Genomic DNA, 18,199 nt, shown 5'->3' with positions numbered 1-18,199 from the left:
TGGCTAACTGGGGAGGTCCCACTGGACTGGAGGGTGGCAAATATGACACCCATCTACAAGGACAATCCAGGAAACTATAGACCTGTCAGTCTGACATTTTTATTGATAATCTAGACCAGGGGATCAAGTGCACCCTCAGTCAGTTTGCAGATGACACCCAGTTGGGTGGGAGTGTTGATCTGCTCGAGGGTAGGGAGGCTCTGCAGAGAGACCTGGACAGGCTGGAGCCATGGGCTGAGGCCAACTGAAGGAGCTTCAATAAGGCCAAATGCCGGGGGCTGCCCTTGGGCCACAACAACCCCCAGCAGCGCTACAGGCTTGGGGAGGAGTGGCTGGAGAGCTGCCAGTCAGAGAGGGACCTGGGGGTGTTGATTGACAGCTGGCTGAACAGGAGCCAGCAGTGTGCCCAGGGGGCCAAGAAGGCCAATGGCATCCTGGCTTGTGTCAGCACTAGCGTGGCCAGCAGGGACAGGGAAGGGATCTTACCCCTGTACTCGGCACTGGTGAGGCCACACCTCGATTCCTGTGTTCAGTTTTGGGCCCCTCACTCCAAAAAGGACATTGAGTGACTCGAGCGTGTCCAGAGAAGGGCAACGAAGCTGGTGCAGGGTCTGGAGCACAGGTCGTACGGGGAGCGGCTGAGGGAACTGGGGGTGTTTAGTCTGGAGAAGAGGAGGCAGAGGGGAGACCTCATCGCCCTCTACAGCTACCTGAAAGGAGGTTGCAGAGAGCTGGGGATGAACCTCTTTAACCAAGTAATAAGCGATAGGACAAGAGGGAATGGCCTCAAGTTGTGCCAGGGAAGGTTTAGACTGGATATTAGGAAGTATTTCTTTACAGAACAGGTTGTCAGGCGTTGGAATGGGCTGCCCAGGGAGGTGGTGGTGTCCCCATCTCTGGAGGTGTTTAAGAGTAGAGTTGACATAGCGCTGAGGGATCTGGTGTAGTTGGGAACTGTCAGTGTTAGGTCAATGGTTGGACTAGGTGATCTTCAAGGTCTTTTGCAGCTTAGACAATTCTGTGTTGCTGTTGTGATGGTCTTGAAGTTATTTCTGCTTTCTGTGACGGATGTCCACAGATGTGGAAAAGACGTGGTTATTGGTTTTTGAGTCAGGATAAGAGCCTGACACTAGCAGGTAAACAACTGATCTTCAAAAAGGCCTGTCAAATGTTGTAGTTTCACAGTAGTGTCAGTGACTGCTGATGTGAAAGTGGGAGCCCATGTTTACAGCCAAGCATGCTCTAGCTTACTGACAAAACTTGTAGAGTATACAAGACTGGCAGTAGACTGTGTAATCCAAATGGCACACAAGTATGCTGATTACAAGTAAGAATATCGTGTAAATAGACACGGAAGATTACTGGCCAACAGTCACCTCCTTGCTAGTGCAGAATCTGCTCCTGTGCTTGTCTTTTCTCCATTTTATGATGAGGATAACAGCCCTCTTCCCATAGCTGTTGACTTCCAAATGAAAAGATGGGTCTAGCAGAAATTGTTCTAAGGAAGTTCTCACATGTTTTCTGAAATTCTAGTGACACCATCTTTAAAACTTAACAATTAATCAATGAAGGGCTTTTTTGAGGGTACAACTATAGGTTCATAATCTGGTAATGTGACCGTTGCCAAGGAAAGGAAGATTTAATTTTCTGGCTTGTTTCAAACGTGGAGTTGAATTACTTTTCTGGTTCTACATTTAATGAACAAATCGTTACAATATTTGTGAGATTTAATTAAGATGGAGAGCTTACATGGGGAAGAGAGAGGCTGCTGCGGCAGCCATAATAAACTGGTGTTTATTGTGGAAGGGAAGGCATAAAACCAGCATTCATCACTGTCTCTGCAATGCCCAGGCTCAGTCTTAGTTATCTATGTTTAAAAAAAAAGCAAAAAAAGCCTATGGTAGTTATGGTAAGGCCGTTAGTAAAGAATGGTAAAGTTGGTTCACTGCCATAGGCAAAAGGAAGCCTTGCAGAGAGAAGCTGGGGCATGTTCCCTCCTTCTCTTAGCTAAAACATACGGCACTTTCTCTCTTGCTAGAGACAGGATAGGGACAATGCTCCTAGGTACCTCTGTGGCCACAGTATTGTATTCACTGGCAGTAGGACTGGTGACTTTAAATGCTATGGCTCTAAATGACCAAAATAATAATCTTTTCACACTAACTTCTCCCCAGAAAGGGCATTAATGTTCTTAGTCCTTAACTTCTGTTCCTTCCCACTCATTGCTGGGCTTACTTACAGAAAGCAGAGTCTGGATAAAAAAGGTCCTTTCTGATCCTTATTTCGTCAGCCCTGATCACTAGCAACAGGACAGTAAGCTTTCCAAGAGGCAGAAAGAAAATTCTAAGGAGGGCCTTAATATCGCCTCTACATATGATCCAAAAGAGAACATTTAAGTACATTAAATAACCTTCATCTATCCTAGCTTTGTATAACCTGTATGGTTCTGTAGCATTCACATTTGCTTATTTATTTTTGGTCAAATGCTAACCTTTGATCTTCAACTATGTTTGAACCATAAGCCTTTTTTTTTTTTCTTTAAGTGAAAACTTTTTAAAGGGTAGTCTTCCGTATATTCTTGTACAGAATTAAGTTTCTATCTGTATTAACACATTTTCAAAATATTTATATTCATGGTTACTGTCATATGCAGAGTTTGCTCTAACAGCCACATTGACTAACCTGGAATTGTTATAAACATTCAGAAAGTTTGCCTTGACAAAATTCCCAAAATATAAATACAGTTTCTGAATATAACTGTTAAAATTAACAAAATGCAAGCAATAATTTAATATTGCAGATAACAGAATTTTTCTTTCTCAGGAAGACTATGATCGTCTGAGACCTTTATCTTATCCTATGACCGATGTCTTCCTTATCTGCTTCTCAGTGGTAAACCCCGCTTCATTTCAAAATGTGAAGGAAGAGTGGGTACCGGAGTTGAAGGAATATGCACCTAACGTTCCCTTTTTACTAGTAGGAACACAGGTATATCTGGTTCTGTTCTACTTTATTTAAACAATTCACATCATTGTACAGTGCCTTTTCTTTGGGCTGGAACTTCAGGCCCGACAGGACCTGAGCACCATCTCATCCTGTCTTTGGAGGAACAACCCTAACAACTGGCAGAAAAACCTAGGTCTGTGTTGTTTGCTAATGAGCTACCTACATTCTGTTAAAATACATACATTCTAAACAGTGGCAAGACTGGCTGCATCTCTCCGTTTGACTTTATAGAAAGTCATGGGACTTACAGAATAAAATTGTCTGTTCATACCCATGTTACTGGGATTACTTGGGTCTACAACTATTGGTCATATCCAATATTTGCTGAAGCAAAGGAGCAAGGGGAAGAGTGAGACAATTTCCTCTTGCTTCTTGTGGGCAGTGGATTGGGCTTCAATTACAAAGTGACCCACATGTTGGTATTATGTTTGGGTTAATCTTTCTGCCACTGCCAGATATACATTCTGGTATTCTGAGATAATCACATCTAATTGAAGATCTGAATGACAGAATAAATGTTTGTTCTTCTGGATTAAAGGTAGTAGTTCATAGCTTAAACTTCTGGGGCTTTTGGATCAGGAAGGGTCCATGATCCGAATCGTGACATGACCCCATTTTTATACATGTAATACTCCATTAAATAAGTATGTCTACTTTAAAAAGACAATAGTGTATAGCTTGCTGACTTTGTTTAGAAAAAGTATTCCAACGTGACTGCAGTCTTTCTTTCTTTCTAGATTGATCTTCGTGATGACCCAAAAACTCTGGCAAGACTGAACGATATGAAAGAGAAGCCCATATCTGTGGAGCAAGGACATAAGTTAGCAAAAGAGGTAAACTGGATGCTCCTAAATGAAACGAAAGAAGCAAAAAACCCTACTTCCAACTGACTTTTTCTTCCTTTACCATTTTGCCCATTTCTTTTACCAGTCAACATATGAAACCTTATGACTGGTTATCAGTTAACAATATTTACTTAAATTGTTGAATACAGCTAACAAGCAGACCTGTGTAATAGCACTTCTCTGTTAGTAATAGTTCTGACTTTGTGCAGACACTCGTAAAAACTACATAAGCATTAGTCAGAGAGAATTAAAATCACAGAGTGGCTGAGGTGGGAAGGGACTTCTCCTGCTCAAGCAAAATGTTGGAAGCATGTTTAAGAAATTATTTAAGGATGCTATACTATCATTTTAACACACTGTGTCAGTAATACTTACCAGACTACTTATTTATAGAGTTTTATTCTTGAAACATGAATTGCTCATGTAATTTTAATTATTTTTTGCTGTTTAATTATCAAAAATACCTTAGGACTCCACTGCCAATCCAAAGAGCTTATTTAATATGCTTTCTTTATATGCCAAACCAACTTAAATACGTTCCAGATCTTTGGCTGAAAGACAAATCATCTTTTCTCCTACAGGGGAATGCACATGCAGGTAACTTTCTAGATCACAAACACTGTGGTGTTGGTATTGGAAAAAAAAAATGGGGCAGTGCACAGATAGAACTGAACAGCTGAAATATATTGCTATTGAATTAACTTATTGTCTTGACAGATAGGAGCCTACTGCTATGTGGAGTGTTCAGCTTTAACACAGAAAGGACTGAAGACCGTTTTTGATGAAGCTATTATAGCCATTCTAACTCCAAAGAAACACACAGTGAAGAAGAGAATAGGCTCAAGATGCATAAACTGCTGTTTGATCACGTGAGATACATTTGACAATGGCCAGGCTTACTGTGAAATTCTACTGAATTTAAATACAACGCATTAAGTACACAGCAAACTTGTTACAGGTTTGAAAGCTAAAACTACGATTCTGCCTTCTACAACCAGTGAAATCCAGAAGAATAAAATCAATCTCAACAAACTTGTAATAAGAAGCCACCACACCTGTTACAAATATTTTATTCAGACTGGAAGGTACAATCTCTCAGGGTTACATAGTCTAGAGAAAGCAAAAACTGCACCATGCTCAAATGGCATCTATGTGATTTCATTGAGTGGAGATGCTTGGCCTGAAATATTCTAATGAATTTGGATAGTCTTCTGCTTTGTCTATACATCTCTCTCTTAAAAAAAAACCCCAACTTTTGCACAGTCTGTATGGAATCTGCACAAAGAAATACCTTGTCTCTCATTGCTCCAGTTATCTGCTTTTGTACGTAAGCTGCTTCCGGTTCCAGTGTATCCACAGAGGCGCAATAATCAGGCCAGCCATATAGCCAAAGGTAGCTCCGAGGGAACAGGAAATGGGCCATACCTGAGGGGAGAACACAAGGTAAAAGCAGACAATGAGGAAAATGTTTGTGATTTTTTGTACTTTGTGAGCACAGATTCTCAGTGTAATCTAGGTACTGAAAGACAGTACAGTCGTCTTCTACTTTAAAGCTTGACGTGCTTTCCTAAAAATGCCAAAAGTGTAACAATCATCTTCATGAACACTAAATGCTGTTGTACAGTTTTTAATTAATACGCATTAAAGTGTAACCAGGCTTCTGGATATTGCAGACTTTAGTTTGATATTCCCAAAACTAGGTGAAAAAGCTTACAAGTATCTACATCCCCTAAAGTGTTCAGCTAACCGAACTTCCTGTTCTGCTGCACACATTTGGAATCCTACAGATTTCTTGGCAACTTCTCCTTCCAATCTCTCATGGTGTTCCAAAAATTTTAGAGGTGTTTATAAATTAACTAATACTCAAATAAGGCCAGAGGCTGAGATGGATAGAGTGTTTTTCTTTCTCTTTTTGTCTTGAAAAGTAGGTAAAGGGATTAATTTCTCTTTGGCTAGCAGTAGGGAGAGAACACAAGTTTGGAAACTGACTGAACATCTTGCACCCAGTTCATCAAACGTGGTAAGCCAGTTATGTTAAAGAGAGCTTTAATTATAAGCTCTGTTTCCTAGTATAAGAAGAGGGAACTGACTCAATACAGCTGACTCCCTTTCACAAACCCATCTAGTACTGAGGCAAAGAAGTAATGGGATTCATCCCACGCACCTTTTAATTTTTTTTAAATTGGTATTGATTTGCAGGGAGGAGTGGCCAAAACAAAAAACTTAACGTCTGTCCTCAGATGTAGCTTATATTACCAGTCAACTACATGCTGCATTAAATGAAAGTCTCAACTGAGTTGGTGATTAAAAATATGTATTGTAGAATAAACCGAATTCCCATCCCTCTTCAAAAATTCTCCTTTGCTTTTTTTTTTTTTCAAGGACAGTTTTGCACTTCCTGCTATACAGTGTATGTTCCTGAAGCAAGTACAGACTGCACTCTATTTTTTTAATTTTTAAATTAAGAGGGTATTTCCACCTTCTATAGTACTTGCAACTGAGAAATGCAATAGACATTAAAGAAAATATCTACATCTCTGTGTCCAGCCTTCTTTTCTACTTCATTTTGACTTGCAACTCATGAATATCAAATGAGCTTACTCTTAATGCTGCTGGCTCCTCCTTTCATTCATTTTCCTAGCTCAAATTCTTCTCTTTACTTCATTATTATTTGGAAAAAATATATTTATTCACATACTTGACTATGGGAATTTTAACTAGGAGTGAGAGTAACATATTCTGTCCTCTTCTGTTTCATCTTTATGGTCTCCTCAGCTGTTTCATCTTCACATTCCTTAGCATTTGCAGTTATATATATTATTTGGAGGTCTTAAGGAGTGTAGCAAAGATGACTAAACCAGGTGCCTTAGGTACTCTTTATTGACCTTAGTTCATCCTTCCATTTCCGGACATTCTGTCTCTGCTGCTTGTTTTTGTTACTGAATATTTTGGCTGTTGCCTCTCAAACCAAAGACTTGCTTGTTTTCATTCATTTAACAGTGGTATTGTAGATCTATAAAAAGCCTTGAAATGCTTTGGCATGATAAGATACTATGTTTATTTAAAACTCACATAAGTTTGTGGCCTTGGCTAAACTTACGCTTCAGGTGGATCTTTTCAACTTTTAAATGAAATGTAATTAAGTTATTTCTAGCATTTTGCATATTATGTGTGTCTAAAGGACAAAATGGTAGAAAAGCCCCTACAACCCCAGCTGCTCACTCAGTAATGTTCAGTTGAAACAGGAGTCATACTTTCCTGTTCATTGATGAAGTCAAATACCACTCTAATATCTACAAAGCTATGGACAGAGGCTTCATAACTCAGTGGTCTTTTTACCACTGAGTGATCAGTTTCTCCGAGTGATCAATGATCCTTCATTATGTTCTGCCTACATTAGGTGAATCTGTAGTTGCCTATTTGCTTTCCAGAATTATAGGTAGATGTTGGACTCTACATTTTTCATGTTCCTTTAACTGGAGAGTCAGTATCCCCAGTGACCCATTGACCCTGTATGTTTTGGTGTCTTGTGTAAAGTGGGCAATTGCTGGTATGATTAAAAGGATCTCTGATGATTTCTTGTAGCTTCTTCTTAAGTGACTGAACTGCAATTTGGAACATGTTTTTTCAATAGTTGTGTAACTTTTAAATATTAATTATGCCTCTGTCCATTTTCAAAATGCTCAATTTTTGCTTTGCTTTTTAAAAATCAGTGTTACCTTAACAGCAGTTTCAGGCTGTGTCACTTAACACATAAGTCTCTCTGACCTCTGAAATCCAACTCTCACTAATGGCATCTGGCAAAGATAGGGGCAAAGGGAAGAAACCATAAAACGCTCCATCTCACTGTCCGGAGATCTGGAGCAGATCCCTGTATGGATGAGAGAGAAAAGAAACACCACATCATCCCTTCTAGTAGCATAGAACAGAAGGGTACTAGGCCAGATACTCATTCTTACTATGCTTGTCAGATGGCCCAAAGTAGTTCTGAAGACAGTTTGATTGGCCTTTTGAAAACTCTCTTAAGCACAGGAGTTACAAGACTGGAGTTAAGAGCGTTGCTGTCCTTAACACTATTTTCTCCAACCCTCAAGGCGGGGTAAAAACACCCTAAAAGGTAATGATAGTAGTTCTGCACCTTTTATTCTTGACTGCTGGCCTTTAGGCTACCTATAAGCAGATGCACCCATGGGCATATGTAAAACAGCAAGTTATCAAAGACAGATTAAGATGTGGCTCTTAAGCACATCAGCTGCACTAAAATAACAGCCCTCACATATGCTTTCTGTCTGTCCATGAAAGTGGGTTGCTTTATTTTGCATTAGCTGCTGGCCTTGTTTTTCTGAGACCCAATCACTTTCTGCTGGACCTTTTTAAATGAATTTGATTTGCCTGATTGGTCTGCTTTTTGCCCTGTATTTTATATTATCTCTTAAACTTGGTTTAAGCTTCCCTCACTTGGTATGAACTGCCTTAAGTGATAAAAAACTAAGCAGCTAATATCCATCTGCCAGTTCTAAGAGATTCCATTCCACTTGTTCAATGTATGCAACCTGCAATACACCCCTCATCCCCTGAGAACTATTCAGCTCAGTTCCTCCTACTTTATGCTCCTTTCTGCTGCGAAGAACCCGACATACCCTACCCTAGTACTGATGTCATGTCTAGGCTGGGTCAGCAGCAGGGGAATAAGATGTTAGGCAACATCGCCTAACTGCACTTTTTTTGAGGGGGAAGAAGGTTGATCTGGAGAGAAGAGCGTGGGAGACAGGACAGAACATTCTTCTGGAAAGTGTCATGAAATGCCTTGTCTGTCCCAGCAGCTGGGAAGCATCAGCTACCATCCTCACAGCCTGATTCAAGAACAGTTAGTTTACCTATCAAATGCATGCAGAAAAGGGCAACCTTAACAACCTGTATATGATTACTAGGAATCTGAACAGCAGCTTGGCAAAAACAAATCTCCACTTACATGCTTAACAAGTGCAAAACTTGCATTTTAAGGTACAGAGCATGAGCCAGCGGTTAATACAAAACAATCCTGACTTCTGCTACTTGTTTAAATTTTCTTTTTTGCTCTTTCATCTAGCAGCAGTGATAGGACTTAACAGAGATTTCTTTAGGCTAGCTAAATAGACACTGCAGAACTGCAAGTTTTCTAGTATATATTAGAACTCATTTTAAGAATTTAGGACTCAAAATAGGAATTGCCAACTTTTCAGGACACAAATTAGCTAGTTTCCTCAGTGCTCTTTAGAACACCTGTGAACTGATGTGAGAATGCTTAGCAGATTGCGTGGAAAACAGAGCATGTTGCAGGATGTCAGCAAGGTCGCTAGCTCTGTTGTACTATGCATGTAGCTAAAGCAGAATTCCGACTGCATGACAGTTTGGTCATCTATTACAAGTCTGTAACTTGCATCCCATGCAATGGGAATTACATGGAAACCGATAAGGACCTAAAGGCCAGATTCTTATAGGCTAGAGCAGCAACACTCTAATAAAATTTTTAAAGATACTGTAAAGTAAGCAGCTGACTGCTGGAACTTTAATACATACATGCAAATACAGTGGGGCAATCTACTGTATATACTTGGTGTTTTTTTAGTAATCTGGTTGCATTCTTTAGATGAGTGCTTTTCTCATATTCCTAAACTCGATTTTTTTGTATGCTTAGTATTTCAAAAGATCCATTTCTGACTGTCAATTAGAAAGCTATGTAATAATTTTTGAGAAAGCTATGTAATAATTTGTTTCATTTTAAAACTGAATAAATGAGCACAATTACTTTCCCTCCCTGTTTCTAACATGCCTTAAATACCTGATTGTGTAGTCTGTACTGTCTTAAAAATTTCAGTACATGCCTTTAATCTGTTTTGGTTGCATGCACATGTTAACTGAAAGTGTCTTATCACATTGTACAGAACGTGTGTGTTGACAAGCACATGCCGAGGAGAAGAAAGTGTGAGGTTTTTTTCAGGTTGGCATTTGTAACTAGAAGTTGGTTTTGTAGATTTGTGTTCTAAAGTTATAGTAAGCATAACTGCCTTTGATCTCACCATTAAGGCTTACATTTAGAAAACATATCATTAAATAAACAATAACTACACTAAAGTGGAACAAGCTTCTACCTCTGTTTAAAAAAGCCCTTGAACACAGCATATTATCCCGTCTACACACATAAAGCAACTTATTTTACAACAAAACTTTCACAGTAGGTAGTAGATACAAAAGCAAATACAAGAAGAAAACTCCGAACTGTGTTAACAAAGAAGTGTGAAAGTTTATGGTCCTATTTCAGCTTACCTCAGTAGCCACCAAGAACTGTACCTGAGATTCTCCAGATTATTTTTCAGGTTACAAATGTCTGAGAGGTATCTAGGCTAGTATCTACAGTCATATTAGCTAAATTACATGGCAGTCAATCAACTCATTTGAGTTCTATCAGCACTACCTATTATAGTGCTATACCCAGTATAAGGTAGGAATATACCTATTTCACTTTTATCTAATGGCAGGAAAACTCAGTAGGCAGAATATTGTTTCAAAGTCACTTTTTATCATTAGTAACAGGTACTACAGATCAAAATTATGCTACAAAAAACCCCAGATGGATGGATGAGCATGCACACAGTAAACCCAGGAACATGTTTTTAAAGTCTGTTATCAAAACATGCAGTAAACCCAGGAACATCAGAATTTCCAAAATTCAGCTGTCAATGACGAATGGGGTGTCTGGAATGCTAGGTCCACCACATAAAAAGCATGCCGATAAGTAACTATATCTTGTTCTGCAACTAAATTAACATCAGGCTGAGCAGAGAAAGGATGTGTCACAATGTGTCTAATAACACCTGAATGATCCCCTTCTGTTTCAGTGATGTTGTGCTTTAAGGTGCCACTGCTCAGATGACACATGAAGCCAGGATCCTAATCATATGTGGTTATTAAAAGTACACTATCAACTCAAAATAGGCAGTCTGAAAAAACTAAGCAACTGTAACAAAGTTTCTTTGCTAGAACTAGCTAACCATAACCCTACACACCCACCATGCCTCACAGAGGACAGAGGCAACTAGAGATCGATGTACAACTCCAAACATTCTGAACATCATCTAGAATAGCCTTATTTAAATGATTATAATTAAGTGTTCCAAACTATTTTAAAAATTGTTTATGAATTAGATAGAATAATTTTGCCAAAGTTTTGAGATTACTACCAGTTTTACACTCGTAATAAACTGAAACGTGTCTTGCAGAGTAAGTCTTGAATTGGGTGGGGGGTTTTTGTGTTTGGTGGGATTTTTTGGGTTTTGTGGTGTTTGGGGTTTTTTTTCAGTACAGAAATGTAACTACTGTAGGGATTATCTTGCATTCCTGTAAGGCAATTATCTTTACCTTTGTCTGAGACTGGCTTAATTCTGCAGACGTATAACCTGGAGCAATCATAGAGTAGGCCTCCCTGACCAACTGTTGCATAGTTACAAAATTTTCTGAAAACTAGCAGAGGGGCAATAGGCATGGCCAAATTATGCTAAAAAGTTACTTCAGGAACAACAACAGAATAATGAAAAACAATGAATCATCAGGGTATCAACTGACTCAGCAGTGTATTTTATACTTCTAACAGAAATGCTTTATATATATTTCCATTCTGAAACATTATTCAAATAATGTCATTTTATTTCCACAATATTCTGTTCCTATTAAGTAATATTTACTTAGCATGAAAGTTATGTGCTAAAAAAATGCATTTTACATTAATATTTTTAAATGTAGACAGGCCCACTAATCTGAATATCCCCTGTATGCAATATTTTTCAAACAAAACCATGGAAAATAAAGTGAGGATTTTCTGAGACATCTGTATTTATCTGTTTTATCGTGTGTCACAAGAAGTTTGCATAAAGAACCGGTATGTTTTCTTTGGTTTATGAAAAACTTGGGAATAAGTAGCATTTTGGTTTTAGCTATTAGCACATGAATTGGAGCTCCTGATGATGAATTTCATACCAAGTTTACTCCACAGAAGTCTGAAGTACTTTGAAGTAAAAACAAATTCTAGTGAAGAATATACATGACATATTGACATCTGATCTTCTGATCAGGTAACATGTAGGTAATGGTACTACGAACTTCTCAGCTTCTACTAAGTTCTCAACCATGATGTAAAGGGATGACTATCATAATTTTTCAGTTCCTCTATTAAGATGGCAGGAACAGATGCTAGTCCTAATACAGACAGTTAATGACTGGGAAATAGATTAGCAAAAAAAGAAACTAAGTTGCCCTTAGTTGCTATTTCTTTTAAGGCCACAAAGCAGTAACAAAGAACTGCCATATGCATTGGTGTGGCAATTCAGACAATGGGTGCCTTACAGAAAAGTGCAGGCAGCTTTATTCAGTACTCTACTGGCATTCCAGCATCCTCAGTACTCACTTTCTCTCTCTGTGTCTTTCCTTCAACTGCTTGTTTGCTTCAGGTGAGTGACTACAGGTCATTTTCATTTGAAGCCACTTCTGTGAACAAAACTGACTTCACAGGAGTGGCTTTCTCTGAAGTCCTCTCCAGTCTACTCTCTGAACTGGACGACAGTCAATTTAAAAGTGGACTGTAGACACTGAAACGGTCTACAGTTTAAAGTGTAGACGCTAGATTGGATAAAGTGCTAAATTGAGATCAAGCGGAAAAATATACCAATTCAAGACACAGTGCTTAACTTTTTGTGTGAACCTTAGTTATATTAATTGTTGTAATAGAGCTAGATCAATATCAGTAGCATTTTTCATTCCAAACTCATAGTGCATTTCTGCACCTGCTGGATGTCAGCTGTTTTTGCCAACTTCTGACATTTCAGGGTTACAAACAGAACACAAGGGCAGCAGCAGCAACCCTTTAGTTTGATCTACCATGTGATATTTCTCCCTACTGTTTACCCATCCAATTCTTGTCTACAACATTCCTTAAATAATGAATTGTCTGAAGCCAAAAGTACAAATGCAGCTGTGTTTCCATAACGTTGTTACAAACACTAACCATAACCAATACAAATATCAGAACCATTTTTTCCACAAGCAGCCTTAAAGGCCTTAACACTGCTCTCTAAAATGATAGTATCACTTTAGTCTTGCCCATATACTAAGATTTAAACCACATTTTCTGTTCTAAAGCAGAACCATTCCCACTACAGATTTAAAAATAATAAAAAAAAAATGTTTACAACAAAAAGTCTAAAATACGAAAAGGAAAACAATCACTAATGAAAACTGTTCTTATCTCAAAAGCTGGTATTGGATCCAAAGACTAAGCTATTCCATTTGAGTCCCTTTTTGGATCTGAGAAGGGTAAATGCAAAATTGTAATCCTCAAGCTTTCTGCTTTTAGGCCAATACAAGAAAGGGCTGATGTCAAAAGCATGACAGCTTAATACTTTATTCATGCAGATGCTTAGAAGTAATTTGGTTTTGACTGGGCTCTGATTACTTTTAAGCCTACATTAAGATCTATGACTTTTTCCAGACCTTGTTTGGGACTTAATCTGTAGGTGTTCCCATAAGCATACCAGCTGGATTAGGTTGTACACAAAACACTGACAGCCCATGTCTTTTGGGGGGATTTTTTTTTTTTTTTTTTAATAAAGAACCTCTTCCTGCAACTGCATTATGTACATGTATTTTTATGTTGAATAAGTCAGTGGTTAGGTCAGACACTCAAGAGTGACATAAAGGAGGATCCTTTATGAGGGCCATTCTTCTTTCCCCTGTTTTAGGCTGAAGACAATGCAGAAAGAACCTCTCCTCTTTCATTGCTACAGTGAAAGAATCTACTGTAAATTTCTGTAATCGCCTTGCAACAGGTAGCAAAAGGAATACTCTTGCAAAAAGGTGTTTTGTTGCTAGTGCCCAGTGAACTTCTGAAGAAGAGAAATGTCTCTTGGCTCTGAAGGTTTCTGAGACAGCAACACAGAGTTACTACATGCAACTCAATACCTGTGTTGCTGAATCCACAGTACTCAGTGGGGACTGAACGACAAAAGACTCATGTCAGCTGCTGCGTGAAGTTCATTGTTTGCAGAGAACCCGATGCATATATATCTGAGCTTGGCTGAACTGAGATGCAGTGTTTCTTGGGCAACTACTGAAAATGCCTGGCCAAGACACTTCCCACAGCCCGCACTCCCTATTCTTCTGTGCCTTGGTGACCAATATTTAAGAGATCACCTTCACAAAAATATTAAATTATGAACAGGTGATTGAAAACTTTCGAGAGTTGCGAACAGGATCTCCAAGAAGCTGCATTAAAGAGGTTAATTTCTGCCTTGAAGATTTGTTACCATTTTGGTGCTTCACTGTGTTACTTTCCTGAGATCATCTGACTTTAAGAACTACATTCTAACAAGGACTTCTTTCATTTCCCCTTATACAGCAGATCTTTAAAAATTAGCACTTAAAACTGCAGTTTTTAAGACTGTTGAAGTAGCAGCCTGCAGGACTGATAAGCAAACTTCTCTAAGGCTGCTCTTGAATTGCTCACATGATGATTAAAGTGATGATCAAGCAGTTCAGACCCAAAATGGAAATCAAGATTTCTTCCCCCATCCTGCTATTTTAAACCCTACAAGGTAAAAGGTGGAGAAGGGGTGGTTGGGTAAAGAGGGGAACTTAAGGGAAGCAACACATCAGCAAATGCTCTGGATCTGAGCACAGGAAAATGACTTCAATGAAGGAATAGATAGTCAGAAACTCACCCCTGCCAACTTTGGTATCACAAGCATGTCAGAAGTGAGGGTGGAGATGGTAAAGGAGAAGGAAAATGCAGACATACTCTTTCTGCTGCTGTCTGAATTCTCTGGGGACCATTCATGCCCCAGAAACAACTACTGACAAGTTATGGTATCTGAGGCTCCTGCAGATGCTTTGCTGTTCTGAGGAATCAGATAATACCTTTTTAGATGTCCAAGCACAGATTATAGAGCTTAACTTCCATCAGTCATGTTTGGCTTTTATTGACTTAGAAGAATTGTCAAACAGAAAAAGCTGCCAGACCATTACCAAACTTGTGTTTCCTACTATGAGAAGATGGAGGAACGGACAAATAAAGTAAAAAATTAACTGTACTTAAGGCATCTGTCTTAATCTGTTTGTGTGACTTGTTAATCAGAGCCAACTAACTTAATAATTAAGTTTTCCTTATATCATTGGTGCATAGAAGGTGAAATTTTTATACACAGTATATTAGCAAAGTCTGAGATTTTAGGAATAAAATAAAACCTGCTCGATGTGACATACCATTTTAAAATCCTAGCTGAGCAAAAAAGAAGTGCTTGCCTCGCATTGGAACAGGAAAGATTTTGCAAGAAGATACAAGATTGCATTTCAATGAATCCCTTGATTTTTGGGTTACGTTCATGTCCATCAACAAGTAACTAGTGCCAACACATACCTATGTCAGATTGATGGTGAAACATCTTGTAAGAGTAAAATCAAGTGTTTTTAGGGAAGAAAACCTGATTTTTTTTTTTTTTACTTAAAGTATTAACCTACTCTATTATTTTTAAATAGAAATTTTAATATCTTATTACATGTTGTAAAGAAAGGCTGGTGGCATAAAAGCAGGCTACTTAAGGAAGACAAATTTCCACTGCAGCTCTAAGCCACAATGTCTCTATAATATCAGAGAGAATAGTGTGTTGTCTGTTATACTCATTTCTGAAAGAAACCTTTGAAACCATCTGCTTAAGAACAGGCCTGGTAGATACTACTCAGCTGAGAGTGTATGAGTTTGGTAACCTGAGGAAAGAAAATATCCACTGAGGACACTTAGGAAAAAGTGTTACTAGTGTCATCATTTTATGGCAATTGCAGACTTCAGTTATGTTTAATGAAACTGTTTCTCCATGCTTGCCTTTCTTTGAAATCAGAAATTAAGTTTTTAGTAGTGCTTTAGCCACACCATTTCTACAAATCAATCCAAATCTATTTAAAATGCATTCTATTAAGTGCTTTTATGGAAGATAGAGGGGAAAGTGAAACACCAGGAAACCATCTTTCCTTCCCTACCCATAAACAATAAAAGCTACCAGACTGAAGGCAGACAAACTTGGAGCCATCTTCATTTCACATTTCTCCCCCAGCTTGCCTAGCTGCTTCTTATCAGAATACTTTCATCTCTATTTCATGATAAAATTTGCATGGAGCAGACACTCATAAATCTATAACAAAGAACCTATTATATATGAAGGTAAAATTTCTGCATTTTACATCATTACACTGTAAACACAGATGCTTCCAATGACTTAAATGTTTGGCATAAACTTGTAGGAACAACTTATGAGTAAGTTCGATAAACCTGCACAGTTTTCAGAGCAATTATGTAGTGTAGATATCCAGAAAATTACTATTTTTATATTTATGATAAAGGAGTACATACTGACCTGCCAAGGCCGATCCCAATCAAGAGGAATAGGAAAAGCTCCAAACCAAGCTCCAAGTATACTGCATATGGTAGTAATCTGTAGACTGCTTTCCCAGATGGACATAGCTCTGTAAATACAGTGTGTTACAAGTTTCTCCCAAGATTTCTAAACTTACAAACAGATCTAAAATTTTATGTATTTGATAAATAGCATGCAGGTTTCTCCTAAAAGGTACAAACTATATGTAAAGTGTAAGTTGCATATTATAGCTATAATCACAATCTTTCTATACCACACATTCAGTAGATTTTTTTTCCCCTTGAGATGTTTACTGCAAAAGTTAATTTACTTGGAAATACTCCTACTGGGCTTGAAACACTGCTTGACTGAGCAAATGAAAATATCACAACGATACTATGTGCATTGCAGGGAGAAGCAGACATGAAAGGGTAGTATGGGATTGTATAGAAAAGTGCAAGTACAGTCAAAAAGTACTCTGTGGTGTAGACATGTTGTTAATTTTATGATTATAACAATTTGAAATTGGAAATATTATGGAAGTCCACTATGTGAATATTCCAGAGCAAATTTCCATCAACTGAAAAGAAACATGTGCAACCCTTCAGCACCACTGCATCCAAGTTCAAGTACACTGGCTGCAGAATACATTTATTACACACTAGAGAACTCTTGCATTGCCAATCACAGCACATATCATAAGAGATGTTAATGACTTCAGTTCTCAGTTTATAGCCTTCTACCACTACTCACTTCAAAAGTTTTAGAAAAGCTTGGTTTCCGCTTGACAGATAAGCGCTAATTGTCCATCATCAGTCTACCAAGTGATTGCTTTGCTATTCTCAAGCCATGAACATTTGAATACTTAGTATCAATAAGAAACAACAGCAGAAGTTCAGGACACAGTAGGGCACAGTTCTGAGGCAGGAGAACTGGGCTGAAATCCCTGCTCCAAATCAGTAGGAGATTTAAATCTTATATTTGCTACATCTTGGGTTATAAAAACAAACCTAGCTTTAGCTAACACAAGAAAAAAAATATGCATTTTTATGGCTAGAAGACTAGATGGATAGTTAACTCTGAACTTCACATGTGCTGTTTAGATTGCATGACATGAAAGCTTCAATCCTACACCTTGTCTTGAAGAGTGTAAAATTTCTGACTTCTGAGTACACTTAACTCACTGCTATTGACCGAATTACTCACAAGTGTAAAGCAATTGTTTGCAAAATAAAGGTCATACAGATTATAATATTTACCATGCAACATTGACATTTTGAGCAGAACTCTGTTTCTTCTATAATAACTCCATCCCTTTAATTTACAAGACTCCAATTCACAATCCTACCAATTTGAGGTGTTTTTTTAAAGGGAAAGATCCTGATTTAACTATACAACTCTTCAGGAGTCTGCACATACAAAATAATTGTAAATTATTTTCTGAAGCTGAATAACTGAGCAGAGAGCTGTTAGGCAGCATGGGAAAGAGAACATTCACAGAATCATTCAGGTTGGAAAAGACCCTTGGGATCATGGAGTCCAACCATCAGCCCTACTCTACAAACTCCCCAACATCCCATCTAAACGACCCTTAAAGACATCCAGGGATGGTGACTCCACCACCTCCCTGGGCAGCCTATTCCACTGTCTGACCACTCTTTCTGTGAAAGATTTTTTCCTAATGCCCAGTCTGAACCTCCCCTGTTGCAGCTTAAAGCCATTCCCTCTTGTTCTGTCACTGATCACCTGTGAGAAGAGACCAGCACCAACCTCCCTACAATGTCCTTTCAGGTAGCTGTAGAGAGTGATGAGGTCTCCCCTCAGCCTTCTCTTCCTCACACTGAACAGTCACAGCTCCTTCAATCCCTCCTCACAGGATTTGTTCTCTACAGCTTTAAAGCAGTGAAAGAACCA

At 38.5% G+C, this 18,199-nt stretch overlaps 2 protein-coding genes across 6 annotated transcripts in view; one reads left to right on the top strand and one right to left on the bottom strand.

Annotated features, from left to right (window-relative positions):
• Positions 1–11,714, top strand: part of RHOQ (ras homolog family member Q) — a 26,974-nt gene extending 15,260 nt beyond the window's left edge. The window contains exons 3-5 of one of the 2 annotated variants that reach the window (XM_074897077.1): positions 2,824–2,988; positions 3,744–3,839; positions 4,573–11,714. In XM_074897077.1, coding sequence (XP_074753178.1) covers positions 2,824–2,988; positions 3,744–3,839; positions 4,573–4,605 — 294 coding nt within the window. In that variant the 3' untranslated portion in view covers positions 4,606–11,714. Of the gene's footprint in view, positions 1–2,823; positions 2,989–3,743; positions 3,840–4,568 lie in introns of both variants that reach the window. The other variant, XM_074897076.1, reaches the window with a different exon arrangement.
• PIGF (phosphatidylinositol glycan anchor biosynthesis class F) overlaps positions 4,905–18,199 on the bottom strand; it is a 20,499-nt gene continuing 7,204 nt past the window's right edge. For 2 of the 4 annotated variants that reach the window (XM_074897072.1, XM_074897074.1), the window contains exons 5-6: positions 16,286–16,394; positions 4,905–5,276 (exon numbers count right to left, since the gene is read on the bottom strand). In XM_074897072.1, coding sequence (XP_074753173.1) covers positions 5,163–5,276; positions 16,286–16,394 — 223 coding nt within the window. In that variant the 3' untranslated portion in view covers positions 4,905–5,162. Of the gene's footprint in view, positions 7,723–16,285; positions 16,395–18,199 lie in introns of all 4 variants that reach the window. The other 2 variants (XR_012632912.1, XM_074897073.1) reach the window with 2 other exon arrangements.

The sequence above is a fragment of the Athene noctua genome, chromosome 1, assembly GCF_965140245.1.
Source record: "Athene noctua chromosome 1, bAthNoc1.hap1.1, whole genome shotgun sequence".
NCBI lineage: Eukaryota > Metazoa > Chordata > Aves > Strigiformes > Strigidae > Athene > Athene noctua.
Note: the sequence above shows the minus strand (reverse complement) of the source record. Positions and strands in the feature narration are given on the sequence as shown.